This window comes from Perna viridis, chromosome 3, assembly GCF_037379345.1.
Source record: "Perna viridis isolate PV_CMFRI_1.1 ecotype Kerala chromosome 3, ASM3737934v1, whole genome shotgun sequence".
NCBI lineage: Eukaryota > Metazoa > Mollusca > Bivalvia > Mytilida > Mytilidae > Perna > Perna viridis.
In genome coordinates this window covers 8,767,340-8,781,654 of record NC_142447.1, presented here as the reverse complement: position 1 = coordinate 8,781,654, position 14,315 = coordinate 8,767,340, and the positions used below count along the sequence as shown (strand labels likewise).

Genomic DNA, 14,315 nt, shown 5'->3' with positions numbered 1-14,315 from the left:
TCATGATATTGCTATGTGCTATACGGACTATTCATTTTGATTATAACTACTGCCTATCAGTTCAGTAATTTTGCTATTACCCTTCGAATTCATATACAATTTCTTAATGATGATTTATGATACAAAATAATATTTTTTTATTTGCATTTTAAATCACTTGTTTGTTTCATTTTTTCCCGTGACATTCTTTATCCCTTTGATAGTTGTGTTTTTTAACATCTGGAAATAGATTTGCTGCTTATGTTTGGCGACTTCTATTACATCTTTGAATTTACGATATGTGATCCTTGTAAAGACGTTTATTGTAAAGTGTGGCAAATAACACCCTGTTTGGACCTACCTTCAACACCTATGATTTCTCATGATACTCGATAATTCTCCATATTCTTCCTTTCGGTGATGTTACTGGGAAACTCGTCGCTTTTGAGTTCAACATCAACTGGAACTAAGTCTTCCGTTGATGATTATCCATAAATTGTGAGTAAGTCATTTAACAGCACTGCTCCAATTTGTTGTGGTCTATTTTCCAATATCTTAGTTCAGACTTAAACACATTTGGACACACCATTGGCGGTAGATGTAACTCTCCTGTTTTGTAATATGTCAAAATTGATCCAAATGGTTCTGCCGGGCTGTCGAAGTAAAATTCATCCCATTGCACATCATCCACAGTCTCTGCCAATTTACCCAGTCTTGTGCCTGGGTATGCCATCAGTGATTTTTTTGTTGCCCTAAACACAGTTCCAGATACGTTTAACTTCAATCTTTTGGTTGCCATTTTTGTCAGCAAAATAGTGTAAGGTGTGAGAGGAATCTACCAATTCACCATGCTGCGGAAACCAAAGAACTTTAACAATTTCAATTGTTCAAACAAGTTAAGAAGGAACTATGTGAGCGTAGATTACAATGCCCATTTTAGCTCACCTGACGGTAGGCCATGTGAGCTATTGCCATCACTTGGCGTCTGTCGTCGTCGTCGTCGTCGTTAACAATTTATTCAAACATCTCTGAAACTACTGAATAGATCTGCATGAAACTTATAGTGATTGTTTCTCAGAATATCCTGCACAAATTTTTGATCAGTTAAAAAAATTGCCGTCGTTACTAAAAGTAGAACACAGGGGTCAGACAGCAGTTTTTGCATATATCTTCAAAACCGTTAGGTTACGCCAAATTCGGACGGGAGTAAAAGTATTGAGCATGATGAGATCTATCTGTGGTAAAATTTTGGTGAAAATCTGTTGACCCATGTTGGAGTTATTGCCCCTTTTTGGACTTTTTTTTTGCTGTTTTTGATGTTATTACATTAAAAATCTTCTCCTCAGAAACTACAATACAGAATTCAATAAAAGTTGGTATTCTTGTTTTTAAGAGTATTCTGCACAAAACACATGACCGTCGTTACTAAAAAATAGAAAATAGGGGTCAGACAGTAGTTTTTGTATAAATTTTGGTGAAAATCTGTGGATCCATGTTGGAGTTATTGCCCTTTTTTGGACGTTTGATGTTATTACTTTCAAAAATCTTCTCCTCAGAAACTACTATACTTAATCCAATGAAAGTTGGTTTTCTTGTTTTTTTAGAGTATCCTGCACAAAAGGCTGTTTGGATTATTGTATTGATTGGTTAAAAACATGGCCATCGTTACTAAAACTAGAACATAGGGATCAGACAGTAGTTTTTTGTATATATCTCCAAAACCGTTAGGTTTAACTAAATTTTGACGTGGATAAAAGTATTTAGCATGACAAGATCTATCTGTGGTCAAATGTTGGTGGAAATCTGTTGATCCATGTTGGAGTTATTGCCTTTTTTTGGACGTTTGATGTTATTACTTTAAAAAATCTTCTCAGAAACTACTATATAGAATTCAATGAAGGTTGGTATTTTTGTTTGTTACAGTATCTTACACAAATCTTGTTTGGATTTTTGATTGGTTAAAAACATAGCCATCGTTACTAAAAATAGAACATAGGGGTCCGACAGTAGTTTTGTGCACATATATAAAAAAGGCCTTTAGGTTTAGCTAATATCTTTCAATTGCTGAAATGATCATTATTATAAGTCCTACAAAAGTCTCCATGCATCAAATTTGTCAGACGACTCCATGTAAGTTATTGCCCGCGACATGAGAAAAATGACAGGGTTTTTTCATAGTTTTCTGCTAATATCTTGAAAACTATAATAGATAGAATGGGACTTTCATTTGCTGAAACGATTCTTATTATAAGGCAAACAAAAGTCTCCAATGATCAAAGTTGTCAGACGATTCCATGCAAGAGGTATTGCCCATGACATGAATATGTTTTAGCAGTTTTAAGCCAATATCTTGAAAACTATAATAGAATGAAACTTTCAGTTGATGAAATGATCTTTATGATAAGTTCTACCAAAGTCTTCATGGAGTCAGATTTTTCGGACAACTTCTTGTTAGAATTATTTCCCTTGAAAGGTAAAAAATTAACAAGGTGAGCGATTGGAAAACTAGGAGTTTTCGTTAAACATCGTATTGATAAGCAACAATTTGGTCCTTATTATTATGTACATTAACTAATGGATTTTATCTCAAGTTTTGGACCAGCAAATAAAATGTTGAATCAAAGATGAACAATAATTCCTCTCCTACTACGGATTTTGTAATTAAGGTATTGTACAATAAACAAATATGTATTATAACCTGACATTATTATATTCCAAGTTTCAATTACCTGTCATAAAAGCTATTGTATGGTTAATAAATATAGCTTTGTTAATTGAGATATAGGCCTTGATTATTTACACAACTACTTTTACATAGTGTAAGCATATATTATTTCATAACCTACATTAATAATTATTATAAAAAAAAAACAGACGAAAAATAAAAAAGGCAATCTTCCGAATAACGAAAAATAGTTTATCTAGTAAACTGTTACAGTGGTGTAGAAATTAGTAATTGTACTTAAGTTTGATGGAAAATTTCCTTTTAAACCCTGCAGTTGCCAAATCATAGAGTAAGTTTTTAGAGCTTTATCACAGTAATAACTATATGTAGTTTATTCTGCAGACAGGAAGGAATAAATTAAAGAAACCATTTTAGCAACAAGGACAACATTTAAGTCCGTACTTTTGTGTCGATATTCATACTTTGGCATCAATAGTCATTTAGTTTCGAGAATTTCTTATTCCATGGTTTTTCCAGATGTTATCATATGATGATTTTTCTAATTATTTTTTTATTTAAGCAAACACATTCAACACCATGAAGTAGAAATTAAACCTCTACTTGCAATTGCTTCATGTATTTTAGGGCAAAAACCAATCTATAGTGTTTTAAACAATTCATGGGAATCAGGATACGAACGGTACTGTAATAGAATATAATCCAGGGAATAGAATAGACTAAGAAACTAGACACACACACACACACACACACACACACACACACACACACACACAAAGAATATGTAATAACCAAAATAACTCGCACTAAGAGTATATCAAGATATGAAGCTGACTTTAATATATCAATAGTTCTAAGGGCTAGATGTGTAAAATCCCGATTCTAATATGACGTGATTCAAAGCTCTTTAGATCGCAGCCATGGTTAAAAATGTTATAAATACATGACCAAATTTCGTTCATCTATTAAAAAATATGAAAAACCTAGTCCTATTAGAATCGAAATAAATCGCGGAAACTCCATCATTGTTTTACCACGGGCCATTTATGTCGTTATTTAACCCCTAGTTGTCACTCGAGGTAAAACAATGCGACATAAATGGCCAACCCGTGGTAAAACAATTTATAAAATGGAGTTTCCGTGATTTATTTCTTAAATCTACAATTGTTTAAAGACAAATGATCATCTTTATATCCGAAGCTGAAAATCTATGAAAGGATTTGGGGTAAAAAAAAGTCTGTACATAATGCAATTTCGATCAGACAACATTCATGTTACTAAGTCAATTTAAAAAAAAATGAAATTACAAAAAAAAAAATCGGATATAATGTTAATGTCTTTGTTGATAACTTAATATTTGCATTTAACAGTTTTGATTTTACATTTAAAATTACTTTTTTACCATGAAATGGTCCGGAATTAGAATACTTTATGTAGCTTATTTTGATAAGATTTCTATACAAGGTCTGTAGCAAGAGGAATCAAGGGAATCAAGATTCGAGCGGTAATTTACATAAAATAACCAAAGTAATACGTACATAGAAATTAGAGTAAACGGACAATCCGGACTTTATTAAAGCTAATTTTAAAACCGAAATGCTCATAAAATGCTACGTCCGAAAGAAGTGGAAAAGAAAACTATGACACTGCAAACAAATCGGTTCTCGTGGTGAAAATAGACACCACGGAGTCATTATGACGACCATAAAAATTTTGAACTGAAATTATGACTTATCTTGAAACAACATAACCGTGTTCCAGAAGCCTTATTGTGAAAAGTCTAGCTCGATACAAAAAAAAACTCTGCGTAGTTTTGGCAAGGTTTGACATAAAGTATGAGTTGTGATATGGAAACTCCATACTCAGGTATCAAAGAGATGTTTCTACAGGTGAATGGAAAGTTGACAATATGGAATAAGAAGTCATTGCGTTTGTCGATTAGTTTGGTCAATAGTCTTCCCTTTCCATCGATCTCTACGAGTACGTAATTTACCGTCTACGTATTGGATTCCTGAACTCCACAAGAATCCATACAAGCAACGTTACATAGCTGGATCTGCGAAATACACCATCAAACCCCTTTCAAAACGTTTTACTTCTTTACTTCTATTCTCGCAGCTGTCAAAGAGGATCTCCAGTCTTACCACAATACTTGTGACTCCCGTTAGTGGTATTAATTCAATGTGGATCCTGAAAAATTCAAAAGATCTTTTGGAGACCTTTAATTCAAGATTATTATCAGAATAAAATAACAGTAAATGATTTTTTACCACTGTACACTTCTATTCCCCATTCGCAGTTAAGTCCCGACTCAAAAACATAATACATCGTTGTTTCTCAAAAAAGGATGGTACACCTAGATACAAATATATAGTTCTTGGTAGAGATTCCTCATACTTGGTAAAAATTGAATCTAGATCATCTTCCAAATATACAGAAGATGTTTTCAAAATGCTGGAATTTTTAATCGACAACATATTTGTCCACTTTGGTAGACGCATTTACAACAAACGGTCGGCATTCCAATGGGAAATGATCCTCTACTTGCTGACATATTCCTTTACTCTTACAATGCTGACTTTATAGCTGATATGATTCGAAAGTAAGGAAATCGTTTAGCTAGATCCATTAATCTCAGTTTCCGCTATATAGATGACGTATTATCATTAAACATCCTAGTTTCCGGGATTTGATACATCGCATCTACCCCAAAGAACTTGAGATGAAGGATACTACAGACACTATGAAGTAAGCCTTATATCTTGATCTACACATAGAGATCGATGGCAAAAAAAAAAAAAAAAAAAAACTACTGACCAAACTTTACGACAAACCGGATGACTTTTAATTTAGGATGATTGTGAACTTTCCTTTCATCTGTGGCAACATCCCTTCAGCACCTGCGTATGGTGTTTTCATATAACAACTCATACGTTATGCCAGTGCTTGCCGTAAATACACAGTCTTTTTGTATCGCGCTACACCTCTTGCAATTAGGCTTCTGGAACAGGGTTATGTTGCTAAAAGATTGAAGTCATCACTACGGAGGTTTTATGGTCGTCATCGTGGACTCCTGTATCCATTTGCACCATGAAAACGGATTTTTTCAGAGTGTCATAGTTTTCCTTTCCTCTTTCATCTAACCCGGATTTTTTATGAGCAATTCGGCGGGTATTTCTAGAAAAGTACCTACCGGTGCACCTGGTCCATGCTCCCAGTTTTTATTGGAGTCCGAGTTGTTCATTTACTTTTGTTACTTTGTATGTATAATTTTAATAACATTATGTTCTTTGTTGTTTTTGTCTGTCTTCCATGTCTAGTCTTTGTCCCTGGATTACATTCTTTTGAATTCCAATAGAAGCTTTTTTAAAGCATGTATAATGCTTGTGAGTCGGGATTTCAACTGAATATTGGGAACAGTTGTATAAAAATCATAGGTCTTGATGGTATTATATTCCGATGATCTTTTAGCATTGGGTGTTTCCAGAAGACTTTGGAGATATTTAGGATCCATATTGCATTGATATTGTTGTTTATATGTTTATATGGTTGTATTGTGCACTTTAGTTTTTATATATCGTATTGCTATTCGCATTCATATCCTTGACAATTTCGTTTGTGTTGGAGTGGCTTATTTGTTTTATAGTATTTATTTCAAATTTATCTAACGTAATTATTCACATGCACGATTCAAAATATCATATTGCGTTAAATCTGAGAAATATTCTCTACCTCGATTTTCACTTCATGGACGGCATTTGATAAATGATGTAAATCTTAAAAGCAGAATACAAGTATATGATGTTATTTACAACTGCATACGAAAAACTAGATGGACATGTTTTATTCGACCGGAAACTGCTAAGAACATCATTCACTAATTTGCAACATTAAGACAAGAAGTTATCATGTAATTTATTTTGAATCAACATTAAAAGAATGACTGATATACTGTAAATACAGAATGTCCTTCCAAAACGTACAATTAAGCTAGGGTACATGTAAACCAAAGAAACAGTCCGGCATCAGTTTATCTTATCATCAGTTAACATAATCCCCTTGTTTTTTTTCTACCCATAAACGGTCCTTTTGTAGGTGGTTTAGGTTTCTAAAATGTTATTTTCAGCACAGAAATTCATTCAAGTTCATCGTTATGATTGCTGAGATTGCTTTTCAGACGGCTATTCTTATCTCATAATCCTACTGGTATCAAACAAGGTTCCATAACCATGAGTCATGATCAAACATCAACTACTTATGAAACTATCAAAAGTGAGACAAACGAAATTACAATGTTTGAATTTGAGATCGTTTACAACTTAAATGTCTTATACCATGTAAAACTATTCAGTTGATTTTTGGAAAGTAAGCGCAACTTGCAGCCCTTCAAAAATTACAGATACGTCTCTTCAGATACAAGTTTTTAAAGTGATGATGATAGAATAAATGCAAATGGCATAAATCAAGACTCTTTTCAGGCTCAAGATGAAGAAGTTAAAACTTCGTTTAACTATCCGTTGTGCTTCTAAAATGTATGGCTACGTGAAGTTTAATAATTTAAGGGAAAGGTTGTGATATTAGTATTGTATATTTAAGAACCCATCAAGGCATTCATTATGATGTATATACTTCATTTTCTTTTGATAGATCAATTTTTTTAACTTCAGTGATGTGTGGTTGTTCATCCTTTCTGCTTGGTTTGTAACTCTGTACATGAGCAATACCATACAGTTGAACGAATGTATCCACAAAAATTGGAATTATCAAGGAAAGCATGATTATTCCACATAAAGCACACACCGAACATGCCAGCTTACCCGGTAACGTTAGAGGTGATATATCTCCATATCCGACAGTTGTTATGGTTACGAGGCCAAGCCACCAACCTTGCGGGATGCTGTCAATCGTTGAACGGTCTTCTGCAATGTAAACGATGTTCGCAAAGATAAGTAAAACAATACAAATATGAATCAATAATACGAGCAGATCTTTAACATTTTGGCGGAGAGAATATCGTAGAACTTGCACTGCTGCCAAGTGTTGACAATACCTCAAAAGTCTTAAAACTCGGAAAAGTTTTAAAGAGTCAATGATGTATGTCACTGTCGATGAAAATTTAAACTGGTTTTTCATGCTATGAATAATTATTTCGACAAAGGCTCCGAGGAGTACAAAAACTTCGATAATGTTTAAAACATTCGAAAAATAGGACCTCCAACTAGGACACGCCATTAGCCTCACAATCAATTCCACTGTAAAAAACGCCGTTGTTATATAGTCAAGTTTGTAGAAGAGGTAATTTTTCATAGTGAGGGATGGTAAACTCATCTTTAACACTGTTTCGTCATCTTCTATTGATACATTAGAGCTTGTTAAATTTCTAGCTTCTATAAAACCCATTTTTTTGTCTTCCCATAATTGTTGTCCTTCTCTATCAAGTTGATTTTTGTCCTGGTTGGGAGGATTCTCTTCTGGTTCTTGCCAGTATTGGAACGTATGTTCTCCATCAAGATTGCTAAATCGTATAGACTCACAATCATATTTCGAAAAGTATTCTTTCATTTCATTGTTAGTTGAATCTGTTGAATCAATGTACTCACTCCATTCACATGGAGTCAATGGTCTTTTATTGTGCGGAAGAGAACTGATAGCCACCGTGGCTACTGATAATATGACAAAGAAAATTCCAACGAACAAAACCAACTACAAAAAAGAAATCGAAAAATTAAAAAAAAACAAGAGAATGTTCGTATTGTGGGCGTGACAACCTGTTAACTGCATTTAAATGGATCATATTGAAATTGGTTAACAGTTTTGATTTCTATAGAACAAAAAGACAAAACAAATTAGAGTTTACTGATGAAAATATATAGTTAGATTCTTTCGTCAATTGGGGAAAATTTTTAATAATTTGTTTTTAAAAGTTGTTACACGAAAAAAACCTTAAATTGTTTAGAGCCGTTTTCAAACTGTAATTACTTTAGTGATTTTAAAATAATTTCTAATTTAATGAATTTTAGTTTAAAGTGTTATCTAAATGTGTTTAAATATTGTTATAAAGTATTATACATAATTTGCAAAACAAATGCTTTAAATAAAATATACTGCAACCGTTATATGTGTTTAATGTAGTGCAAGTAGCATTAAATGTTGTACCACAACAACAGCTAAGTGTCAGTCTCTATAAGAATCAGGCATTGGGTGAAACATGATATGGAAAAGCCACAATTTTGAAAATTTATTTTGACTATTCGCACCGTCATAATCAAGGAAAAAAGGCAAGATTTTCAATATCACTTTGGTAAATCTAGTTTTAATTTAATTGAAATGCACTGAAAATGAACATTTCTAGGGCAGATAACTCTGTCCGTAACGACATTATTCAAACATTCTATTGTAAAATTTCTGAGCAAATCTAGTGATGTAGAGATCAAATTATGGTCTATTTAAACAGAGAAAGCATCCTTGAGTGAAATTATATTGTCAGATCAGGAGTTTTTGAAATGCATGTTTCTGTTTTTTTGTTTGTTTTTTTTTCAATTTTGCCTGTTTCTTACAAAAAAAATACACTTAAGTTGCAATAGCAAATCATTCGAAAAAGCGTTAACGGCTGCCATAGACGATATTCCAAATTCAGGAAAAGCTCATTAATTTTACCTCCGGTAAAGATTATTTGAGGTTAATGGCAGGTCACACATTAAAGAGCATGGGAGATATTTGCGCAGCAAATAGATGTTGATGAATTAAAGCCTTACATTGCCCTCACCTCTAAGATATTGTACGAATTAAAGATGAACAGCAAGCTATCTGTAATACCACCTACTCTCATTGTGGCATTAATCATATGTGGATACATAAAAATTCTGAAGATTTACTTCAAAACCTTAAATTCCGCAGCTTTTCGGAAATAAGTCCTCTCAAAATATTGACTTCTCAACTCTTTACACCACGTTGCCACATGATAAAGTGCAATCTCGTTTGAAATCTGTCGCAATTTTGAACAATTATATTATTCTTTGTTACAAATCCACATATTTTCTAAAACATCACAGAAGGGCAAAATGTGTTACACAGAAAAGCAGGTTTGCCATATGCTTGATTTCCTAATTGATAACATATCTGTCATATTTGGAGGAGCTTTTTCCAACAAGAAGTTGGCATTCCAATGAGCTCCACTCCTAACCGAAATGTTCTTATATTTATATGAGACTGAATTTCTTCATAATCTCGTTAAGAATAAAAATATAAAAAATGCTAAATCCTTCAACTTTACATACAGATATATTGATGATGTATTGTCCATACACAACACTTTTTTGGTTAATGGTAACCCCCAATATAGCCACCAGAGCTCGAGATTAAGAAAACTACAGAAACAGCTTCTTCTGCATCTTTTTTGAACCTATATCTTGAATTTGACATCAGCGGTCATCTTAGCACTGAGATTCATGATAAAAGAGACACTTTAATCTCAATATCGTAGATTTTCCTTATCTGTGTAGTAAATTACCTTCATCTCCTGCATATGTTTTTTTATAATTCACAATTGATTCCTACGCTAGAGCAAGTACTAACTACTCTGATTTCCTTGAACGCCATAAATATCTTCAAAAAACACTCATGAATCAGGGGTATGAAGAAAAGTGTCTCAAAAGGTCTCTTATCATTATTATTATTATTAGATATCAGCCCTTGGTTGAAAAATACTCAGTTTCTTCTAAAATAATGAGTAATGATTGTTTTTTTTGTTTTTGTTGTTGTTTTTTTTTCTTGTGTGTGTGTGTGTGTGTGTGTGAATTGTTCTGTGTGCTGTTTTGACCGCTGATTAACCGACTATGACGCAATGGCATGCAAATGCTATTATGCTATTTAATCACAACTGGTGTATTCACGCCGCAATGGGAAAGGGAGTTTTAGCGCGCTGTAAAACCTAGATTTGACCCACCATTTTAGTTTGACATGCCTGTTCCAAGTCAGGAGCATTGTGGTACAATCTGCGCCGATGGTGTAATATTTATTTTTCCAAATTTATCTTGGGCTTGACTTGATTATGGATCGGATTAGTGTTCGGTAATTTTGTTGTTATCCTTGTTACAAACTGTAATTCAGCGCCGATTTTGATTTTTTTGGAAGGCCAACAACATTTCAGACAATTGTTTGTTTTTTGAGTACATGTATATTTATTTTGGCTTATTTTGGTGCCAATTTTGTCTAAGAGGGACATATAATTCCGAATTCAGACAATTTGAATTTCCCGCGTCTATGGGCGCCACCATGATCGGTTGAGTTGTGACGTCACGAAGTCGATTTGTAAAGTGAAAGTAAATAGGTAATTGATTACGATGTCCGACGAAATCTCAAATTTGGGACTTTTCCCCTATAATTTCAACCCAAAATAAATAGAAGAAGAGATTGAGGCACAACATGTAAGTAAATGTCAGACAACATTGACGAAAACCGGGATTTGCTGACAGAGGATTAGTATGTCATAGGAAAAACTACTTCCAAAGAATGTTCTTGTGGCTGATCAATAACTTTTAGAATATTCTCTTTTATCATTCCTGCAATCGTAATGTTGACAAGACAACATGTTTTGGTGATTAGATAAACAGTATCGTAGAAATATTTACGGAATATTCTTTGTTTACATATTATTTGCAATACTTGTATCAGTACCAAACCGACTTAATGACGTCACTAGCCAATTGGAAGCTTTCGGTTAAAATCAATAATGTCTGCTTATGACCTTCCCTCAGAAAAGAGAGCTCTGTAAGATGGCTATTTATATATATTTCAAAGATTTCGAACTTTGCATAGCCTTGAGCATTTTATAAAAGGGTATTTTGCATTAAAGGTTATTTATTTTTGTTTATGTGGGTATGATTTATCATAAGAGCCCAACTTAATACAAAGGTGAACTTTCCCTTTAATGAATAATTACTTAACAAAAACAAACATTCATGAAGATCTGAAAGTAAAAATGTAAATAAAAAAATATTATTATGAATGTGATTCGCATGTGTTGGTCCATGCGAAGACAGTGGTTTTCGAAGCTAGAATTGGACCTTACTTTTTATCATTTACCTTTGCAATCCAAGTTGTCTCCTTGTAATCTATTATCCTCCAAACTCTTTCTCTAAATGATCCTGGACGACTGTCTATATACTTTAATCTGCTATCAACAAGACTTCTGAAAGCTGCCTTGTTTTCACAGGAATCCATAAACTGAATATAGTTCAATCGGCAACATTGTTCCATAACTTCGTCGTCAATTTCCCAGAACCTCAATTCCTCTTTGAATACTTTTGGACAAACGTTAGGTGGAAGATGAAGTTGCCCAGTTTGATAGTATGTCAGAATTGACTCGAATGGAACAGTTGGCCTTTCAAAGTAGAATTCCTCCGGGTTATCCTGTTTTTGATAAAGAGCAAGTTTCCCAAGTCTTGTAGAAATGTGTTCCATGAGACATTTTTGTGTTACTTCGTACCTCGTTCCACTGACGTTTAAGATCACCCGGTTTGAGCTTATTTGAGTGGCCATTATTTTTCTGTTTCGATACTCTTCCCAGTTGACCGTACTATCACTTTAGTACTTAAACACCTGTGGTCTCCGGTAGCTAAATTTCATATGTAATTATCTCCATAATCAACATTAAATGTTTAAGTATATTTGCTTTTAATCTCAAATTTAACGGAATTCAAATGTATCTCCGGCATTAAAGCAAATATCGATGTTTTGCAATTGACAAATAATATCGAATAAAAGTTGTATCACATTGTTCATGCATTTTAAAAATACATGGACCGTCCAATGTTCATTTCCTTTCATGCTCCAAACTCGCTGTGCTTACCTTGTATTTATAAATATATTAATAAAATATATCCATGGAATAGAGATCAGCTATCTGCCTGTTAACTTCCAAATTACAAAGGTCGCAAGGGATTTAATGATGAATTCAAGATTCGCGATGAAATCAAGTAAACATTCATTTCAATTAGTTTTATATTATACGTCCGTTAATAACAAACGTTCGTAGCATCTCTCAGGACCGTTTATAACTACATTATATTTCAGACTACGACAAAATTTCAACCTAGTAATTCAACTTCCATAGTTTGCAAATTCTGTATGCGTTTTGGTATACATGTTCTTGCCACCTAAATACACAAAATGCAATATATTTAAATTAGCTTGGGGTAATTAAAAGAAACACTTTATTGCAACAGGAGTAAAAATGCAGACAGAAATTAAAACAAACTTGTTTATCCTAAAATAGTACCAAGGACCAAGTTCACTGCTACATCAAGTGTTTTTGAAAATAATAAGTAAAAGAATAAAAACATGTTCCGTCAAAAGTGAAGAAAAACAGCCAAAACATTGGTTAAACTTGAAAACAGTATAATAAAATATGTTTCTGATTTGCCTTCCAATTTCGGTAGTTTTAATTTTAATACTTTATACAAATATACAATTAGTTTTTTAGTTAAGTATTCCTATGTACTTGATGACACTCCTTGAAACACGGTACGGTATATCGAAATTTATTAGTACTTTTGTATTTCTCTCTGTTGACAACAAGTGCCTACATTCTTTTTTCGAGTCAAATGTTGTACAAGGTATTCTGCAAGGTACATATCCCCAAAAGATTAATAGAATAAGACATTCAGTAAATGATTTAATATCTTCACATTAGAAAATCAGCCACCGACGTCATAAGTTACCCTTTAATCAATAGCATATCCGCAATTATCTACATTTATAATTATTAGAAAGTTACCATTAGTAACTAACATTTGGAAATAGCGGAGTTTTCAGTCATTATGCTTTTCCAATTAAAATAAGATTACATTTTCATCAATTTACAATATAGTGATGCATTTCACGTTTATTCTTTAGAACACAAGACGACTTGCATCCTCATTTGACATGAACTATCTGCGTCATTAAGATAATTGTTTATAACGGAAGGTGCATGGGTAGTACAAAATATCAAAAACAATTTATGGAATAGTATTTTTTTTTATCTTTATTCTCGACGCATTTCTTCAGAAATAACATTTCAATTAATACATACAATAAAGTAATGCTCTAACTATTTTAAATTGAAACAGAAAATGATAATAGTTACAAAAGTCATTTAAGACGATGATCGTGGGACACCCAAAAATAAATCTACCGTTAAATTCGTGACACAAATGTCTGGCAACAAGTGGGTTTTCATTTGACGACCTGTTGTGCTGCTAAAGGACCTTAAATATGAAGATTCCGAGGAAAAGATTTGATGTTTATGCATCAAGTGACTGTGAAAAATAATTTAAATAATTTAAATAAATAAAAAATAAAGAAATAATTTAAACGTGTATACACCATACTAAATTGTAAGATTTTAAAAAAAGTTTGTTTTTGTTTCAACAGACATCTTCTATTTGTTTGTAAGAATAATCAGGGGAACCTAGATTCTAGCGGAAATCAAAAGAATGTAATCCATGGGCAAAGACCAGACAGGGAAAACAGATGAACACAACAAAGAACAGAAAGGAACTAGAATAATACATACAAAGAAACAAAAGTAAATGAGCGACTCGGACTCCACTAAAAACCTGGAGCATGGACCACGTGTATCGGTAGGGTAATCGTCCTCTGCGCTTTTCTA

The 14,315-nt window shown here is 33.1% G+C and overlaps 1 protein-coding gene across 1 annotated transcript; it reads right to left on the bottom strand.

The window, feature by feature from the left end:
- Positions 1-6,571: 6,571 nt before the first annotated feature.
- LOC148620908 (potassium voltage-gated channel protein Shaw-like) lies at positions 6,572-12,845 on the bottom strand. Its single transcript, XM_088574779.1, has 2 exons — positions 11,747-12,845; positions 6,572-8,365 (listed from the first exon to the last, which is right to left on the bottom strand). Exons 1-2 carry the CDS (start codon positions 12,200-12,202, stop codon positions 7,277-7,279), a joined length of 1,545 nt encoding a protein of 514 aa, XP_088430905.1. The 5' UTR covers positions 12,203-12,845; the 3' UTR covers positions 6,572-7,276.
- Between the last annotated feature and the right edge of the window lie 1,470 nt (positions 12,846-14,315).